General features: G+C 31.2%; 1 protein-coding gene across 1 annotated transcript; it reads right to left on the reverse strand.

Annotated features, from left to right (window-relative positions):
* Positions 1 to 6393: 6393 nt before the first annotated feature.
* LOC137808024 (AT-hook motif nuclear-localized protein 1-like) lies at positions 6394 to 12058 on the reverse strand. Its single transcript, XM_068608916.1, has 5 exons — positions 10769 to 12058; positions 9107 to 9174; positions 8635 to 8766; positions 7239 to 7400; positions 6394 to 6990 (listed from the first exon to the last, which is right to left on the reverse strand). The coding sequence occupies exons 1-5, from the start codon at positions 11154 to 11156 to the stop codon at positions 6760 to 6762; spliced, it is 981 nt and encodes a 326-aa protein (XP_068465017.1). The 5' UTR covers positions 11157 to 12058; the 3' UTR covers positions 6394 to 6759.
* Between the last annotated feature and the right edge of the window lie 10074 nt (positions 12059 to 22132).

Raw genomic sequence — 22132 nt, forward strand, 5'->3', positions numbered from 1 at the left:
TTGATATGTTTTTAACTAATTGTTTTGATTTAAATCTAACTATTCAACCCAACTCAATTATATGTACACATAATATAACTATTTTCAAGATTTTTTTTAATGTAACATTTTAATGATAAATATAATGTTATATTAGCTTGAATGTGACTAATTCAATTTGGTTTGAGTTAGTACTAACTGTTTGAAAAAAAAACTGAACTAATTCAAATTGTCTAAAATGATAAAAATCTGATTCTACTTGTTGTATACACAAGATGGTAGGATATCAAATATCTATTGTTGAACTAATTAAATGGTAAGTTTTAAAAACTAATGTAATGAAATGCGAAAAAATTATCTTAGATTACAATTTTGTGTTAAGGAATTGTAGAGATTTTCTGAGATTTTACAAAACTTTAAAATTTAAATCACTGTTATTACGGGTGTGTCGTTGTTATTTTAAATAAAACATATTTAATTTTTAAATTATAACGACAACAATTATTTCAAATTTGTATCAAATTATTTGATTCTGATTACGATGATATTATTTTCAATTAAAATTCAATCGTACTTTTTTTTAAGTTCTAAAAATTATTATCTTAAAAGCATTATTGTCGTAATGATACCATTATCTTTAAATTAAATTAAAATCAAATCAAATATTATTTTTGTATTAATTTAATTCAATAAAAATAATAAATTTTACTTGATGAAATTAGACAATTGTATATAAAAAAAATTTATTTTGTACAGTTGAAGAAGTAAAAATACCAATTTCTATTAAATAAAGTCTCTTTGGAATTTTGTGTATGAAAAAGTCCCCACAATAAACAACACGCTAATGTTCTTTGCTGTAACTTGTACGGAAGTAGTATCCAACAGCGTAAAAAGGAGAAATTAAATGCTTAATAATTTCTTATCACGAATGCTTGGAAGCTTCCATTACTTAGAAAACAAGTACACATACTCTATCAATCTTTCCAAGAAAAAATCCCTACCCAGTTTGTTAAGAAAACCTCATAAAATATTGAACAAAAATTCCCTATATATGTATTAGGACATTCGTAGTTGGTACACAATTACATCAAAGCATGATCACTAAATAGTTTCAATAGACATGGATGTGAATCTAGATAGGATACTAATACCTGTAATTTTGTGCATAGTAGGAATATCCGTTCACAATTCAAGGTCATTAACCTCTTTTCAAGTGTTTTTTGTGATTAACACAATAATTTTGGCCATTCTCCTAGGAACTCGCAAGCCATCTTTAGCAGAAGTTGACAAGGTTTCAACTTTATTACCTTCATCTTTTTTTGAAGTAGGGGAAGAAACACAGGGTGGTTTTTTAGAGAACGCAGTGTATGACGAAGTTGATGAATGTGATGATGCATATTTTGAATGTGTAGGTAATATTAAAGATGAAAGTGTGCAGAATGTAGAAGAAATGGTAACGCTAGTGCAAGAAGAATCCGATGATAATCTGAAGACAAGAATTGAAAGCTTCATCACGATGGTCTACAAGGGTTGGATTGAGGAGAGACATTGGGATATATATGGCAAAGACAGATGAATTGGGAAATGGAGCTGTTAAAGCTTAACATAGTTTATAAGACTATCATTATACTTAACTATGTACTAAGCGACTAGATTGCATTTGTTTAATGGTATTCTTTTAATGGTACGAATCCCTCTTACATACCGAAAATCACTATTTGTTAGGATAAAATAAAAATTATTATATTTGTTGACATTTAATCAGAGAAAAATGTATATAATAAATAATATTATACAATACAAAAAAATATAGATATTAATATATAGTGATTGTAATGTTAAGGGATTACAAAGTGATTTCAAGAACAAAGTTCATGTTAACTATGATTGGAGAAAAGAAATAATCAAAAGGGGTATATATATGAAAACAAAAATTCACAACAACAAAAAGGGGTTTAAAACTTTAATCATAGATTTATTGGATTGTAATAATGAATAAACCAATTGTTTTGAATAGATTCATCTAAATGAGTTTATTTGGATTTTAACTATTTTTAATGATAATTTTATATTCTTAATCACAATAGATAGTTTGACTACATGATCTAGTGGTTACATGAAGTAGACGGTCCAACGACTCAATTAAAGAAATCATCTCAGCAACATCAAGTTTAATGGAGAAGAAGGTGTAAAAAGAGTTTGATGTAAATATATTAGACTACACGACCTGATAGATACTTTGGAAACATATACTACAATAATGCATGACCGATGTGAGTGAGCCTAATAAGTAAAAGTTCAAGTTGTTTATTTGAATCAAAATGAAAAACAAAATTTTAGTAGAATAATTAGATAATAAAATCTACAATATCTCAACAATAGAATTGGAAACAAATCAATTCGAAAATTAAAAAGAAAAAAAATTGTGACAAAACAAAGAACAAAATCTAAAATTTCTGGAAAGCAACTAAGAAATTAATGAATAATATCTAAACCAGAGTCTAATTCTAAGATCCATAAAGAGAATTCTCCTCTTAATTACTTTTTTAGTTACTTTTTTTAGTGTACACATTTACTTCTCAATTTTACCTTTATATTAATATTTATTTTATTATAGACTCATTTTTGTCATTTGTTCTAATCACTTACTAAATAACCAACCATTTTAATAATTGGTCCATTTAGTTTGGGAAACTATTTTACTTTTTTTGTTTTTAAAACTATTTTTTTTAAAAATATCTATTGTGAGTTTTGTATTCCAGATCACCTTCTTTGTGTTTAAAACTAATACTTTTTATTTATTTATTTTTTATTAAAATTAGGTTAAATTAAAAAAATTATAAATATAAATAATTCACGTTAGAAAACATAACTTTAAAATAAAAAAATTTAATTTTATATAAGACTTTTATATTGAAATCCTTTTAACAACTTAATTACACTATTTTTTAAGTTTTCATGTCAGTGTATCCATTACTTTTAATTATTTTTATTCATAGTAAACTTATATAATATATCTCCATACATAACTTTAAAATAAAAAATTGTGCTTTCATATAAAAATTTTATATTGAAATTTGTCTGAACAACTTAAATACATTACTTGCACTGGTAGAGTCCGCACGATAAGACTCTGACTCAGCATCTGGTTCAGATCCATATTCAAACCGACCGATATGATCAACAACAAAGTTGATTAATGATCAAACGTTTGTTAATATCTTTTTATTAGACCCATTAACCATAATGAGCCAACAATAATTGTATAAATTAGCACAGATCTCAAAGGACCAGGTATGCAATAATCTAATCCTAAATACTGAGTGTCGAGTCCTCAAGTCTAACTTAAGCGTCGGAATACATTTTGCAGGTACTATCCGAGTCTAGAGCGAACGAGGAGGAGGAGTGGAAGAGATAGAAGATGAGAGTTCAGCTAAGAGGAAGAAGCGAGGTGCAGGAAGAAGTGTCCGAATCGTTCTCTTAGTTTCAATCCAGTTCGAGAAAATTACTTATAAAATTTTACTTTTGGTTGTATGCATTACTTTTAGTTCTTCTAATTCATCACAAATATATATAGTATAACCGCATTTTTTAAATAAATAAGTAGAAGTATATAACTTGGGTAAATATTTAAAAAGTATAATAAAAATAAAATATGCAGATAATATATATAATATAATTTATATTTTTAAATTTTATCATAAACTTAAAACTAAAATGGTATTATATAATACACATAATATCTTATACATACATAAATTGATGATGAAACTAAAAAATAAGATAAGAAAATTATATATATATATATTTTTTTTTTAAATATGTATATTAGGTGAAAAATATACATAAATTATGATAAAATTAAAAAATATAAATACACATAAATTTAAAATATATTAAAATATAAATTTATAATTTATTAAAATATAAATTTATAATTTATTGTAATAAATATGAATACATATGTAATAATAATAAAAATAAAAAATTAGACACAATAATTAAAAAAATAGTTACATTTATGATAGATTTATAATTAATTAAACCTAATTTTAGTAATTAAAACTAATATTCATTTTAATTAATTGAAGACTAGAAGTTTGACAAGAAGAAACAAAAATATAATTATGACTAACTCAAATGAAATCTAAAATTATATAAATTGGTTTCATATTTATACTAATTTTGAAGTATCAAATGATGTAAAAAAAGGGTAAGATAGTCAAGGGTTCTTCCTTCTTTGTACTACCGTCACCATGTTCTTCCTCCATTTTGGCTCAATTTAGCTTTGAATCGACCAACACCAATCCCAATAATGCGAAGTGGTGCAAGTAAACAATGAGAAGTGTCGTGCACGGTGGCAGCAAGGGAGTCCACAACCATAACAAACCAATGGAGGTGGTCGGCTAATATTAATGCAAGCAAAGAGAAGGGAGAAAGGAGCGACGGTTCAATTTGTGAATCCCTATACAATTTTCTCCTTTTACTATTTTGCGAGTTTATTTATTGAATCTGACCCTTTTTCTACTTGAGATTCCTTTTTATCTGTAATGAAATTGTAGTTTCATAATGTTTTATTGTTTCTTCTTCATTTACTGTTTTCCAACATCTTCGTACATTGGGGTGGTTGAGAATTAAGAAATAATTTTCTATTATTAAGAAACGATTATTTTTTAAAAAACTCATTGAAACCTACAATGCTATGAGGCTGCTCTAAGTGACTCTTATACACGTATTAAAAAAATAACTATAAATTTAAATCAGTTTTATAAAATTAAGTATATCAAAAAAATGTAAATTGTATATAAAAAATGTGAATTTTAAATTTAAATCAATCTTATTTTTATCGGCAAATACTAAATAAAATAATATAGAATATTTGAGAGATGTTTCAATTATATTACATAGAGAAAGTCCAACAAAGATGACTTCATACTAAACCTACAAAAACTACATACTCTTGTGTCCTAAAACCAACATCATTAGAAAAGTTTCTCTAAAACTTTGTTCCATTAATAACTTCATGAAGAATCGACTCTTAAAAAGTCTTATTTCAAATATACATAACTGCTCCACAACCTTATACAAAACATATATATTCCATAATAGAAACAACATAAACTAAAAAGATATGTATACAAAGTACAATCATTAAGACCATAAATATGTTTAAACTTCTCAAAAATTCTTTGAGTCACAACTTCCACTTAGCTCATCCATAAGAATAAAGTCTAAGTCCAATTTTGCGTACGAGATTGAATTGCACAATTTTACAAAAATGACTGCAGCACCGACATCTTGCACTCTAGTCTAGACCACCAGATCACACCTTTCTAGCCATGGAGTGTACTCTACATTACTTACAAAAAACTTTTCCCCACCAACTAAATGATTTATAACTAAGAAATATAAAGGAATAATTCATTCAAGAGATTTTAATCATAAAATTTGATACATAGACCAATCAGAGAACGAGAAAAAATGAACTCTTAATTTGCATTTCAACTACTGTCAAGATTTAAGTTTGACCATTTGCAAAATTTTATCAGCGTCAATAATCTTTTTTGCAAAACTTATAAAACCTCAAAACTCATAAGATAAAATTGATTTGTAACTATTTATATATTATAAAATGTCTTTATTCTAACACTATTAATTCACTATTATCTCTTGTGAACATTTTTAACTTCTCCTCCCTCACCCTCTCGTCAATTTTAAATAGCTTTGATAATATATATAATTATGAATGAATACAACGCATCCCATGCATATCCAATATAACTAAACGAACTAGCTAGTGGGAGAGGCCAAGTGGGTCACATAGATTCAGATAGGGACATGGACCGAACAAGTTACTTCTTTGCACAATTAAACTAATCAAAGTAGTGCGAATGGCTCAAAATATCACTCTCATACAACTTCCCCTCCTTTCAAATTTTATATTACCCAAACAATAAAACAAAAACTAGTGCAAACCAGCCTGAGAGTAGAGTTGAGATGTCAAACCAAGGTTCAACAAACATTTATATATACAATACAAGACAATATATTTACTTGACGATGCCCGAAGATTATGGCCGTTGACAAAATTAAAGTAATCCAAATCAAATGCCAAACCCAGCTTCATGGCACATTTATCTACATAAGACAAACCTGCATCACGAATATGGCCGTTGACGACAAAACACCCTAGATTCTCGGAAGGGAGCTAAATCATAGAAAGAAAAAACTAAGCTGTCTAAGAATTTATTTAGACACACGCACACATCATATTTATAGTAATAAGGATTGAATGCGTTCTAAATGATTGAAATATAGAGGAAAACAACGTCTCTTACGTTACTATTATTGGTTAACCTGGAGACTAACATTTAAATTATTAACTGATCAGGAATCTTACGTAGTGTATGTAAATTAATTAGAAACGATCATTTCTCAAATTAGGAATTTTAATTGTCTTAATAACAAGCAATATCGTGGATTGCACAATCTATCACTCCAAAGGAAGACGGATTCTGAGGAATAACTATGACATCAAAGTGTTCTTCATGACACAATGTCTGCATTAAAAACATACCTAATTGGCCAACTCAACTCAAATTCTACAAGAACATGAACCTGGTAAACCTCTGAAAACAATGATGGTCCCGATACACAGTCAAGAAGCTTACAGACACAACAAACAAGGATAGAAGACCAACAACTAGGAATCCTCCCATTACAATGTTGTCAGCAGCAAATGCATGTGTAAATGCAGATAGAATGAACCCTACGAATTAATTACCCTGCTGGAAGCGACACATTAATGTCAGCTGGTTTATTCTTGGCCTCTGCTGGCATAGCAGACCAACTTTCTCCGCGGATGGAAGTTGCAGATGAGAGAATTGGTATTGGATCAAGAGTGGAGATGGGAACAACTGCTGCTGGTGTCACACTTGTTATAACTTCATGTTTATGTTTTCTTGGCTTCTGCTCATGTTGGTTTCCTGCCAGAAAACTTCCTACCACTACCTGATACATATCAGTCAATTGGACAATAGAATGGTCAGAATCATATAAAGTTGTTATTGAATACTAAATTATCATCTAATACATGAAAGTTGAAACTAAAGTGTTGTTACATTTCAACCAAACATAAATTCCATTGAATAATCTTTATTACGTGAAGCATATTAGTCCGTTACATATCTGATTTTAGGCCTATGCATACTTCATTGATTAAAAATAAAAGGGAATAAAGCTATGAGTTGAAAACATACCTGCACAGGACTTGCAGCCACCAATAAACCAGCTACTCCCCCACCTACAACACGTCCATCGGGGCTTGCCAAAGATACACTCATGCCACCGGATCTGCTTCGGGTTCCTCCACTTTCACTGGGCATGAATGAACCAGATAAAGATAGAATTTCAAACCGTCCCTGTAGAAACAGCAGCAAGAAAGATTGGATTTCTCCTTGCGATAGAACGCTAAAGAAATAGTAATACTTCAAATATGAATGCAGAATGAAAAGAAGTTAGCAGGTTGAGCTAGAGTTTTGACTGTGTTTGATGAAACTATTACTGTAAGTAGTAGCAGTAACCAAGAGCAATAAACTGCAACAACATACCCAAAGGCAAACAGATGGAGAATAAAGGATATACTAGAAACCAAATGCAAAAACAAAGCTCAGATAAGCAGGAGTGCTAGAATTATTTAGCAGTGCAGATCAATAAATGCACTCTGCACTGCTGAATTATATAAAAAATTCACTTCCCACCCTCTGATTGATTACAGCCTGAGGAGAATAATTATTTTATTCCACATCATTAGCCCAAAGATTTTTACACAAGTAAGCACCAGTGAGTGACATGACTCGTTTGATCAAGAAACAATCCAAGTCAATCAGTTTAAGAATCCAGGCAGATCGGATACTGCTAAGCATTTTCTAATATTAACTTTCATTGAAACCATGGCCTCCATAAAAACAGTTCTCTAATATTTAGTCAAAGAAAATCCAGAGTCAATACAACTGTTAAGAAACCTTCAAAGATATTGTTTTTTACCAGTTAGCTATCAAGTTGATATAGTATGTTAAAGTAGCAACCGATCCTAAAATTTCAAACAATGACAAAAAAAAGCACAGCAAAGAAGAAGCACTATGCAACTTACATATCAATCTGACAACAAAAGGCATATTTTAACATATACCACAAAACATAACTTGGGAGTGATAAACGTCTAGTTTCAATTCCAACACAGTTTTAAAAAAAACAAGAAAAAAGAGAGAGAATAAGAAGACAGAAAAACAACATCAAAGAATACGAAAGAGGGAGACATCAGCATTGTAGTAACATCCAGATCCATCCTTTTAATAGTTACACTTCTTATCATAAAAAATGAAACATCACTTTTAAGTATAAACTAATCAGCTAAAATTATGAGCATTATAATAATAAGAGGAAGGAACAACATACAGGTATCAACAATAGTGTATTTGGATTACGTATTTCTTTGAAAAAAGGTTAAATGCAAATCCAATAATCGAGAGGATAACAGTGTAGCTGGCATATAATCTTCCTCTACGAATGTTACTATAATTAAATAACTATAAATAAATTCAATATTTTGTTCATGGAATAAAATGATAGTATCAAATTGCACAAATGCTTCACCTCATATGTCAATGTACCCCCCGAAGAATCGGGTTGACGAAGTGTGACACTTGATATGACACCATTAGCTGAAAGAATGCATATTGCTCGAGGCCCTTGCTGAGAAAATGATATTACCTTCATAGTAACATCCTAAGATAACCAAAAGAAACTAGTTGTTACTCGTCAACCATCATAACAAATATTTTCAGTTATCACAGTAAAGAAGAAAATGAACATAATCATTCCTGGAAACTAACAAGTTGTTCAGTATGCTCTTTCTCATTCTCATTTTTTTGATAACTAATCGTTCATCTTTCGTATAATTATCACTTTGTATGGTAATAGGCACGTATGTAACGTATGTTAAACTCAGAGAGAATGTGGGCAAAGAAAAACTGCCCACAGAGGAAACTCCCTGACCATGAATATGAGAAATGTTATTTTGCATTGCATAAGAGCACAACAGGTAACAGATATTTCTGACACTTACCTCTCCAGAATTAACAGTGATGATATGGGGAGTGAAATTAGCACCAACTGAGCATGCAACCCATTCACCTAAAAAAGGGTAAAAAATAATTAACAATAAAATTGGAAATGAGAAAGTCTCAGTTTCTATTATAAGGCTTTTTAAATATAGGCCAAATAAAGAATGGGAATATTTATATCATATTTATCATCTAAAAAGTTGAAACATTATACTGTCCTAGATTGAAGGAATAATGTCGATAACTAATGGTTAATTTCATTTATAAACTCATCATAAGGTTGGTTATATAAATTATATATATATAATTTTTTTCCTCCAGTACCTTCATGCCAATCAAACAATATTATTAAATTTAATTAAATTTCCAAGTAAAAAACACATACAATCCTTTTCAGGAATAATTAAAAAAATCTTTTGTGGTAATTTGTTTCAAAAGCTACTCATTCAAATTTCAAGCATTTACCAAGTGTTTCCATAGAAACGTAAAACTGACATTCGTATATATATATATATATATATATATATATGTGTGTAAAAGCAATTTAAAAATCTCTAACATCCCTCGGCAAAATGGAAGATTATTGAAAGGCAAATATTGATCGGGGAAGTTAGCAAACAAACAAAAAAAAAGGCAAATCTGAAACAATAGATTAAAAACAATAATGGCCGAGGCAAACTAGTTTGTAAAAAGTCTTCAGACATTTATCATGTATCCAATACATATCAAATATCATATTATTACCATCTTATATACGCACAAACTAACTTGATGACGTTTAGACTACTGAAATTCATAGCTCTATTTATTTTTAGAAATGGAATAGAAAAGTAGAGTTCCTGATTAATACGTTTACGCTCTGATAAAACAGTTGTTTCCCATTTAAATGTGAGAGTAATATTAGCTTGGCGCGCATGAGTATATATATATCCCAACAAGCAAACAAAGAGTCCATATTTGCCTCGTCATCCAGAAAGCAGTATGAGAAAGAAGGACCACGTAATTGCATTGCATCATGTATCAACTAAGTAGTACTAAATAGCGTTGGTTGATGTGAGAAGACTAAAAAGAGGACCTGATGTCAACTTGGACTTTGGACCTCACCTTGCCAAACAACACACAGTGAGTGAGTGAATGCACAACAATATTAAAGTCCTTTCATCACTCTACCCCTAGAAAGCAACACCCACAACACTACTATCCTAACACACACAAAATCCAAATAACTAAAAAAAATAAAATCAGCATTTTTACTTTCCTCCTATAAGTCCAAGTGTGTTCCCCATGAGTACCAGATGGTGGTACCTAACATAGTACCTAGAAAGATTTGGTTTGGTTTGGGTTCCTACGATCATGTTTGAACTGCAAAAACGACAGACACAACGAGATTCCACCGTCCCATACCGACCCACAAAGCTAACTCACTTTTCAGGACAGCAATTACCCTAACTTAGTCATCCAATCAATCAAAGGTCCCACACTGTCAATGTGCCTATGCCTCAATCTCATTCCACTTCCCTATAAGCCAATTACTCATCTCAGTTTTCATTTTCCATTTTCCATTTTCCAACACCAAAATCCAAACCACAACACAGTATACAACTTCAACTCAATTTACTTCTTTCTTTAAAAATAAACTCGAAAGAAAAAGATTTATTTATTACCTATATTCTCCAACTCAAATTTGGTTTTGCTCACGGAACTGGTTGGTTTTATTTTTCCGCGATTCTCCGACGAGAAATCGATCACCGGCGGCAACGGAGCGGAGGAAGATATCGGCTTCGGAGACAGCGCCATGGTCACCGAGCCGTCCGGTGCGTACTTTCTCGGCCGGCCCCTCTTCTTTTTAGCCGGCATCGTCGCCGGCGACGCCTCCATCGCTGCCGTATGCGGTGGATGTGGCGGTGGAGCACTCCCCGCCGTCGCCGGAATTTGCGTCGTGGATCCGCTTGCGGGAGCTGGGTTGTCGGTCCTCGGAGCTACATGGTAGTCTGACGGAGCATCCGATCCCACCACCGTAACGCCCCCGCTAACACCGCCACTTGACTCCATGTTCAAACACTTGTGAAGTAGTACTCACACGTAACATAAACTAAAATCACACATCAGTATCTCATTTTTTTTCCTCAACAATTCAATCACCCAAAGTCCTCTCAACTATGCTGGGAAAAATATTTTAGAAAAGATGGAAATTTTTGCCAGCAAATGAGAAAATCAATTAAAAGTTTGAGGACCTGAGCATAAAACAAGATGTGAAAAATCTTCAGCTTTGCACCATTTGCATAAATTTTATCATTAAAATAAATTAGTAGGATGGGATGAAACTGGAAAAATAAAACTGATGAGCTGAAATTTTGTCGGAGAAAATAATGAGTTTTGATAAAAAAAAAATAGATGGGGAAAATATTGTGCAGAAAGAAAGAGTGAAATTTGAAATATTTTGAGTTTCCAAGGGAAATGAAAATGGGGAGATAAAATGAATCCTTGTTTTTGTTGATCAGGTAATTGGTTCCTAACTCTCCTAAGACTGTCCAAATTGAGATTAAAAAATAAAGGGAAGGAAAAGGAGATATACTGAACTGGGGTATTAAAAATTAATTTAGTGAATTAATATTTAATGTGGGAAATAATATTTTAAGGGAAATAATTATTTGGTTTTGGTTGGAATCTGGTGGAGAAATGTATAAAATAGTATTAAAGTTGTTGGAAGGGGCTTTCTTTTTCTTTCCCCATTTTAAAATATATAATAATGTGTGAATATGGACAAAGGAGAAAAAAAGAAAGAAAAAATAAAGAAAAGAATCACCACACGTTACCATATGATTTTATTAGGTGAATGAAAAAGTAAAATAGGTTGCCAAGAACCAAAGAAACTATCCTCCAAAGGAAAAGGAAGCCATGGTAGAGACTCTCTCAACACAATATCATAATACCTATTACCCAAATACCAACTTAAGCTTCTCCCATCAATTCTAACTAATAAATAACTTTCACTCCACCTGTAATAATTTCAATTATGCCTTCCCAACACATTTTCTTACACAGATAAAACTCCAAATCATTAAATAAATTTATCATTCATATATTTAGTGTTAGATTTAAAAGAATTTGATTGGAAGGAAAAATATGTAAGTTTTGAATTAAACGAAAATTTTCATTTGAAGATATGTTAGTTTTGTTTCTGAAATTAAAATTAAAATGTGAGTTGTGAATATTTAGCTAAATAGAGAGATAAGTGCAGAGTGTATGAGTGTAATATTGAGAAATTAGTAGTAAAAAAAGAAAAGGAAGCGTGACCCGCACTTTCGCTTTTTTCACGCTTAAACAAAACTTTATTTATGAGTGGAATAAATTGTAAAGCAAGACATTCATAAATTCCCCCTCCACTTAGAAAGGAAAGTTAATTTGTGAGAGAGATATACATGACATGATGAAACCAATAAATTAAAGAAATAAAAAAAACTAAACAGTGAACAAACACTGCTTCTTTGCTTCTTCCAAGTTCCAGTATTTGCGTTGCCTATCACAAACTGCTGCTTTTCAACTTTCAAATCTCTCCCTCCCTAACTATTCACCAACTCCACCACTTTTTTTATTCTTTTCTAAATATTTCTATAATAATTTTTAGGATAAACATATCATTTAATTATTGTAGCAGTTCTGGTTTTTCAATATGTCCAATTTTTTAAAACCATTTATATTACGAACGCTATTGGTTTGGTATCAATAGTCACGCGTTGACAATTACTTTTCTTATATATTTTTAGTTTACACACATATATAACATTTTTTCTATACATCAAATGTAAAAAAAAAAAATACCAGTCATAAAAATAAAACTGATTATATCCACGCTTATAAAAGTTCGTTTAATAAAATTTTAAGTATTGGATCCAAATTGAATATCGGATATACATATAAGACTAAAGTATTATATATTTAATCTAATTTGTAAAAACTTGAATAAGAGGCGTTAGATAAAATAGTTAATTAAATACTATAGACAAATAGACCGACGAACTATTTGTATATAAGTTGTAAATTATTTTCATAATTTAAAAAAATATATATATATATATATATATATATATACAAATATTTATATCATTAGATAATTTTAAGTAAACTGTAAAGTTTGTTCAGAGGTTATATAAATACAACTTTTATTTTCTCAAACTGGATTCAATTTGGAATTTTCCTCAAAATTATACATTTAAAAAATAGTGATGAGGTATGATAATTAAATACAGTTTTTGAGTGCAGTTTACTCCTAAACTTTTTTTAATAAATATATTATAGTAGTAGTGATTAATCTTAAAGTTAAAAAAATACGATGATAGGTGTTGTGTTGTGTTTAAACTAAGTAGATCATGTGCTTAAACAACCACTGGTTGTTAGTGGTTGCACATGGTGGAGTATAAAATTGAGTGCCCCTCCTCTTTAATGCTGTTAATTATCTTTTCCCAACAAAATGCTTATTTTAAGACTATAGTGGAATCGTGCCTGTTTGAAACTAGGAGATTAGAAGAAAAAAACTGATTATGTTAAAGGGAAATAACTTATCAAATCACAGTTTTTTTTCTTCATAATTAAGATTGATTGTTCATACCCTATTTATTATGCAAATTATTTCTAGACTTTAGGAGTGATTAACGAATAATATAAAAATTAAGAAACTGTAATAAAATTTTATATATTCCAAATTTCGTATATAAGAATCTAACAAAAGTTAAATCATGGCAGTACCGCATTTCTTCATAGGGTCTATTTTTAAATATTGTTAAACAAAATAAATCGTAATATATAATAGATTTATTTTATCAATAGTAAATATTTTCTTTTATTATATATAAACCAAAGGTGTAGATATTTTTAAATTAAATAAAAATATAGAAATTATAACACATCACTGTCATTTGTGTAATATTTAATAGTTAAGCGCGTATATATATATATATATATATATATATATATATATATATATATATATATATATATATAAAGAAATAAATTAAAATATATATGACTTTTTCTATCTCTCACCCTATTTATATTAAGATTGTTCTCCTATAACATAATATGTTCATATAAACGACATACCAACACACATGTTAAACTAGAGTTTTAAAAATAAACTTATATACATATTTTAAAAGAATAAATTCATATATTTTAGTCATATTTATTCATATATATATATATATATAATATCTCAATTCATTCATTAAACATATACTAAAAATTAAGTGTGTATTTCTTAATCAAAAGGTTACACTCATGTCATGAGCTACTAACATCATACATCACAAATGTTTTACTATATTTTCAAAAGACTTATGAATTGAATTAGACTTGAAGAAATGCATTTATAATATTATCTTCGTTAAGTTGTCACCACAATAAAGATATTTTGTAGAAACCCAGTCTACTTTGATGACAAGGTAAATCCCTTTAATCCACCAGACATAGTTCTTTTTCGCACGTAGGTTATAAGAATCTCCTTCGACTCTCACCATATTCTATTTTTCTTTATGTGACTCCATAGGTTGCAATTCGTCTACCCATTATTATGTTTGTCCTGCCAAAGGTGTCATCATGTTCAACGAATTTTAGTTGTCAGATGAAAACTATGCTCATTCAGTACCAAAGTATTTGTCTAACGACTACATCATTGGAAGTTTCATAAAAATAACTTGCTGAAGAGAATTCGCTTGCCCAATGATTGAAACTCTCATTTAATTGAATTTTTCCTAGCGAAAGTAGGATTTCCAAGCAACCAAATCACTGAGAATTTTTATTTAACAACTTGCCAAATGAAGTTGACCTGTCGAGAAACCAAAACTATTAGATTTTCAATTAATTGAATTTCACCTAAACGAGAGTTTTCAATTAATTAATCTTTTCCCTAAAAAGACCACATGCAAGACCTCTAGTCCACATGCATGCAAAATTTTATAAAACCAACTTAAAATAAGAGGTAAAGAAGAATTACTCTTAATTCTGATCGAGCAACACCAAAATTCCTATGGTTAACTGTGATAAATGAAAATATGAACGTATCTTTTAAAAATCTAGAAAGAATATAGAGAAAAAGTGCTGGCAGAGACATAGTGATTTTTCTTAAATAAAATTTAAATAGTTAACTTTTTTATTTTTCAAGTTTTATATTTAAATAATAAAATATTTATACTACATCTAAACTATACTACTTTCACTACTAAATAATTAATTAGATTCTTACAACAATTTATCATTTCATATGCAGCATCAAAATTTGAAATTTATTGTACTAGATCATAAATTTAGAATATATTTTATAGCATGAAATATATTTAATTTAATACGTTGTGTTAATTTAAGTTTAAATGGTGATGGATTAAGTTCAAACAATAATTTGAGAGGAATAAAAAAAACATTTAATACGAAAAAATTACATAACTTGACAAAAAAAATATTTCACAAGAAAAAAAAATGTTTGGAACCTTTGTTTTCAATAATGAGATTTAGATAATTGGTGGCGGTTAAATATAGGAAATGGAATAAAATTATCGACAAATAATAACTTCGTTCTCTATGTAATAAAAAAAAATCTAGCTTCACATATACTAAAGAAATCGATTAAATTATTCTTTCTAGTGACGTAGAATATATTAATAAATTTTAGAATATATCAAAAATAAATTTATAAATAAAACTTAGATGTTAAAATTTTAGTTGTGTAAAATATTTTCTACCTATATATTTTTTTAAACTTTAAAATAAGTTCAATAGAAATTTTATTAAATTAATATCTTAAAGAACCAGTGAAGAACAATTTTTCTTTTAAATCTATATAACTTAGTTTTGGAGATATAATGAATCTTACATGAGATTTAAGTTGTTTTTCTTATTTTCTTGATGGTTAAGTGAGAATATTATTAGTAGAGGTATCTCTAAGCTTGTGAATGATAAGAAAATTTTACATATAGCTAGTTCACAAGGTTATCTCACTCGCTCTCATATTTTATATGCTGATGACATATTTGTTTTTTGTAGGGGGATATTAAGTCGCTTAGAAATTTGAATTTTTTCTTAAAATATATGTTGATTTTTCTGGTCAATATGTTAATACTTTAAAAGTAGTTTTTTTTCACCATGGATAATTCTGAGAGATTTGTCACCAAAATTCAACGTACTTTTTCTTGCAATCATGATTGTGTTGGGTTTATTAGTGTCTAAGTTCAAGAGGGGAGGGGTGAATTGAGCTTATAAAATTTTCGCAAGAACACACAATTTTTCAGTATTCCAAAGGCAAAAAGAACAGATTATTTTTACATGAAACAGATTGATTCTTCAGAGCAGTCTTGGCACAAATTGAATTTTGTTCAATGTAAAATTGTGATCAACAGAGAATTATAACAGAACCAGATCAGCTTAATATTGTGAGGATGAAGGATACAGCTATGCTTAGAAATCAACCAAAATTACACAACACAAGATTTCAAGAAGAATGATCATTTCTCAGGTTTTAATGAATGGACAGTTTGTTCACAATTCACTTAAACCATTATATGCAGCAACCTTGTTTATGATCATAAAACTTTAACAAATCAGGAAGAACAGTTTTCACTTAAACCCAGAATTAACAGATTCAATTTCAAAAGAACAGATTTAGTTCTTGACAGAATTAAGCAAAAACCATAAATGAGTGCAGGGATGAGAATATAAGGTACACACGTTTTTATACTGGTTCACTCATACAGAGCTACATCCAGTCTCACCTTACCCCAAGGTGGAATTCACTAAAAACAGTACCAATCACTTACAAAACCAACAGTTCTTGAACACTACAAGAACAACACACACAATGCTGAAAAGCCCTATTTCAGCACACCTTGCACTCCAAGAAATCCTATCAAGGAGTGACTAACACTTACACCTTTACACAACAGAATAAAGAAAAGATTACACCTGAAAAGAAGATGCAAGAACTCAAAACCAGTAGTTCAATTTGCTGCAGAACTGCACCAGCACCTTCACCAAGATCAAAGGTTTCCTAGAACAAGCACACTTGAAAATCTCTTTGGAAAACCTTTCAAAAACTCTTTCAATCCTTCTTCTCACATGGAAATTGTTTGATCTCTATCAAAAGCGTAATTCCTCAGCACTAATTCATGTGAGAGAGACTTTTCTTTATATAGAAAACAGTTTCTAACCTCTTTTCAAAAAACAGTTGAAAAGCAGTTATGAAAACAACATATTCATTTTTGAACTTAACAGATTTATTTTGTGAAAACTGCCAACTCAGCTTAACAGAAATAACTGTCTGAGTTGTACCTTTGGTGCCCTAACTAACTTGTGAAAAACTTTTCAGCAGACCAAAGAATAAACATGTTCTTTCACAGTAAAACAGATTAAAGTATAACAAACAGGCCAGCTCAGCTTAACTGAAATAACGAACTGAGCTTTCCCTTGGTGCCCTAACAGAAATTTAGAAAAGCCTTTTAACAAAGAAGAAATAAACAGATTCTTTCTCCATAAAACAGATTTATTTGTGTACTGATTTAAAACTTTTAAAATCATTTTAAAAAGCTTTTCAAAAAACCATTTAACCACATCATGTGCTTGATCTAGACTTGATTAGGCATCTAGGATAGGTTATACAGCAAAAGGCAATCATACACACTTACAAGCCTAATTACAAATGAATCTAAAAGCCTATTACAATCTTCAAAGCACTCAAGCCATTTTCTTCATCAAACACACATCAAGCCTTGGTAGGGAAGAAGCTTCCTCCAGCTTCAACAATCTCCCCCTGTTTGATGGAGACAAATTCCCTTTGCTTTGCACAGCTTTGAAGAAAGATTATGACCAAATCTGTACATAACTATATACAAAGAAAACAGGTGTTAAAGCAGAACAAACAGATTTAGAAATGATATACCTGCAGATTTAACATCTGAATCATATCAGCAACCCCTGTGAATATCATTTGCAGAACCTGTACCAGGCTATTCTTCTCCCCCTTTGGATTCATCAAACAGAATGGGAGCACAAAATACCAAAGAAACATAGTAGCCATACATAACAGTTCAAATAAAAACCAACAAACCATAGAGGTTCATTACAAACCACAAAACAACCAAAAAACCAGTGCAGGAGAAAAAACAGTACAGATTAATCCCAAATTGTTCAACAACATATAAAAGATAAAGACTTAGAAATAGGATCACTTGTTGTTGTAATAGAGCTCAGCTAGCTGCACTTGAACTCCTTCAAGTTGATCATCCAAGTGTTGAAACCTGGCGTAAGTCATCTCATAGTGTGCCTTCTGCTCATCTGTGAGTATGTCCAGCCTGCTTAGCACTTGTCTTTCAAACATAGTCAGAGGTTCACCCCTGTACTCAGGTGCCTCATATGCAACTATTGCATTCTGACTAGTGGCAGCAACATCTTCATGTTCAGCATAATGTACTGGTGATTCGTCCATGTGTTGCACACCATCAGCATTTTCTTCTTCTTCATTTCCTTGAGGAGCAGCTTCTTGCTCAGCCTTTTGTCCAACATTTCTTCTAAAAACCCAGCCATCTTCATCCTTATAGAATCTCATTTTCATGAGTGTGGAGTTATCTATTTCACTTGCAGCCTTAATAGAGTCATTCCTTTCATTGGTAGTGTCCACTTTAAAGTGATCAATTAGTTTTGACACAAATATTGCATAGGGAAGACGATAATCAGGTAGTCTTGCAGATTTCAGCATATGTTTAACCATAGTACTTACCCAATTTACCTTAAGCTGGTTCATGATGCAATACAGCAGTATCAAGTCTTCTTCATGAAGTACAACATGATTACTTCCTCTAGGGGTAAGCTGCCAAGCAATTATATGAGCTAAGAGTCTAGGAATTAGAGTTAGGCTACCTGCATGATACCTAGCTACTGGTTCAGTGGGATTCCTCACACAGCTTCTATAAAATTGCAATTTGTTGAATCCTTGAATTCCAGCAGTGTTTCCTTTGCTCACTTTCAGTCCTGAATATTTGATTCCACCCACACTGCTCCAGATTTCCCTAGTGATCTTCAGCTTCACTCCTTTTACATGGGAAACCAGATTTTTACCATCATGTTCAAGGTTGCAGTAAAACACCTTCACAAGATCTAGATAGACATTTCCATTCATCTCCAGAAATCCTTTCAGCTTTTGATGTTTGAGCAAGTCTTTGGCTTCTATCAAATTCTCCTCTCTCAGCCATGAGAACTCAAGCAGCTTGGGTACATTAATTTGCTTCCTGCCAGTCTCATGTATGAACCTTGTCATTGCTTCTGAATCTCCAGCAAACCAGTTTTCCAGGATACCTTGGCTGCTTTGAGATTGCTCCTTGGATTTCTTCTTTCTATGTGAGGAGGATGCCATGCTTAATCTGTTTTTCCCTGCATCAATATATTACCATACAATTCTAGAAGAAAGACATTACAGATTATTATTCAAAAGCAGAAACAAAACCTGTGGTGAAGCAATGTGCACCTGGACAGCTTATAGTACAAGTGAGAGGGTGTGAGAGACGAGTTAAATTGTGCTAGGTTTATATAGGATTATTAAGCCACAATTGAAAACACAAATTTTAATTCAGGGCAATGTGATCAGATTTTGGAAATCATGAATTTTGAAGAAAAATCAAATCCCACAGATATGCTACAGATTTTATTCCAATGGTGTAGCAGGTTCAGGTGTGGATTCACGTAAGAATATCTTGGAACCTGATTTTGGTACATCAAATCTGTTGCATCTACACAAAATCCAATTAGTTAGGATACCCACACATTGATTTGCATGGATCTGCTGGTCAATAACCGTAAAAGCAATCAACAATAAAGTGAGAGAGAGAAAAATAAATCTTTCTCTTTCCTAGTCACAACTGTGATTTCTTGTTAGGATACCACAATCCAACATCCTTAGATCCTTGCAAATATTTCAGAATTCTCTTTGCTGCATTGTAGTGTGATTCCTTTGGATCAGATTGATATCTAGCACATAGACATACAGCAAACATAATGTCAGGCCTGTTGGCAGTTAGATATAATAAGGAACCAATTAAACCCCTATATTTCGTTTGATCCACTGATTTTCCTGCAGAATCTTGATCCAGCTGACAACTTGTTGAAATAGGAGTGCTGATTGCTTTGCATTGATTCATATCAAACTTCTTGAGCAGTTCCTTGCAGTATTTTTCTTGACTTATGAAAATCCCATCCTTGAGTTGCTTAACTTGTAGACCAAGGAAGAAATTCATTTCTCCTAACATTGACATCTCAAACTCACTTTTCATGGTTTTCACAAAGTCTTCACACATCTCTTCATTTGTGGATCCAAAGATAATATCATCTACATAGACTTGCACAAGTATGATATCTTCACTTTTCTTCTTTAGAAAGAGAGTTTTATCTGAATTGCCACGGCTATAACCTTGAGACAGCAGAAATTCACTTAGCCTTTCATACCATTGCCTAGGTGCTTGTTTCAATCCATATAAGGCCTTCTTAAGCATGTACACATGTTCTGGATTTTTGTGATCTTCAAACCCTGGAGGCTGAGATACAAACACCTCTTCATTTATGTAGCCATTTAGAAATGCACTCTTGATATCCATTTGAAACAGCTTGAAACCTTGTATGCTGGAAAATGCTAGAAGAAGTCTGACAGCTTCAAGACGTGCTACTGGTGCATAGGGTTCACCAAAATCAATACCTTCTTCTTGGTTATACCCTTTAGCAACCAGTCTTGCTTTATTCCTAGTGATAGCTCCATGTTCATCCATCTTGTTCCTGTACACCCACTTGGTTCCTATGATATTCATCTCATGCTTTCTTGGAACCAAAGTCCACACTTCATTGTATTCAAACTGGTTCAGCTCTTCCTGCATTGCTGTTATCCAATTGCTGTCTTGCAGTGCTTCTTCCAGGATTTTAGGCTCAATCTGTGACACAAAAGCTACTGTTCTGCAGAAGCTATTGAGTGAATTCCTTGTTGAGACTCCTTTCTCAATTTTACCAATTACATTGTCAAGAGTGAGATCCCTTGGAGTCTTCCATTCTTTAGGCAGTCCTGCATTCACAGTAGATTCTTTGACAGAATTTGGATTAGTAGCATCAAGCTCACTAGATTGATTCTGTTGCATAATTGTTCTTAAATCATCCATACCAGGTTCATCCATAACAGATTTGGGCACAGAAAAATCTGTTTCATCAAACACAACATGTATAGATTCTTCAACAACAAGCAATCTTTTGTTATATACTCTATAAGCATGACCATTTATAGCATAACCAATATGTATTCCTTCATCTGATTTAGGATCAAACTTCCCCAAATTATCTTTACCATTATTTAAAACAAAGCATTTGCAGCCAAACACCCTAAGATGACTAATGCTAGGCTTCCTACCTTTATACAATTCATAGAGAGTTTTCTTAAGAATTGGTCTAATCAATGTTCTGTTAAGCACATAAGAAGCAGTATATACAGCATCAACCCAAAAATATTTAGGTAAACCAGATTCATTTAGCATAGTCCTAGCTAACTCTTCTAGTGATCTATTCTTTCTTTCAACAACACCATTTTGTTGGGGTGTCCTAGGAGCAGAATAACTATGTATGATCCCATGTTTTTTCACAATATTTATCAAACTTTGCATTTTGAAATTCTCCCCCATGATCACTACGAATCTGTTTTATCCTATTTTCATTCTCATTATGCAGAACCTTAGCAAGTTTCTTAAAGGCTTTATATGCATCATTTTTAGAAGCAAGAAACAAAGTCCATGTATATCTTGAAAAGTCATCAACAATCACCAAAGCATAGTAATTTCCAGCTAAGCTAGCAGTCCTAGATGGTCCAAACAAGTCCATATGCAAAACATCCAAAGCTTTATTTGAAGAAACCATATCTTTTGATTTAAAAGAAGTTCTAATCTGTTTTCCCTTTACACAGGCATCACACAATCTGTTATTTTGAAACTTTATGTTTGGTAAACCAGAAACAAGTTCCTTAG

Source organism: Phaseolus vulgaris, chromosome 3 (genome assembly GCF_000499845.2).
Source record: "Phaseolus vulgaris cultivar G19833 chromosome 3, P. vulgaris v2.0, whole genome shotgun sequence".
In the NCBI taxonomy this organism is placed as follows: Eukaryota; Viridiplantae; Streptophyta; class Magnoliopsida; order Fabales; family Fabaceae; genus Phaseolus; species Phaseolus vulgaris.

Excerpts from the sequence above, each read along its gene's own strand:
- LOC137808024 (XM_068608916.1), bottom strand. The coding sequence starts at position 11,156 with ATGGAGTCAAGTGGCGGTGTTAGCGGGGGCGTTACGGTGGTGGGATCG. Across the intron at positions 9,175-10,768 it reads ATTTGAGTTGGAGAATATAG|GTGAATGGGTTGCATGCTCA; the intron begins GTAATAAATAAA and ends ACCCTTTTTTAG. Across the intron at positions 7,401-8,634 it reads GGGGTACATTGACATATGAG|GGACGGTTTGAAATTCTATC; the intron begins GTGAAGCATTTG and ends CTGTTTCTACAG.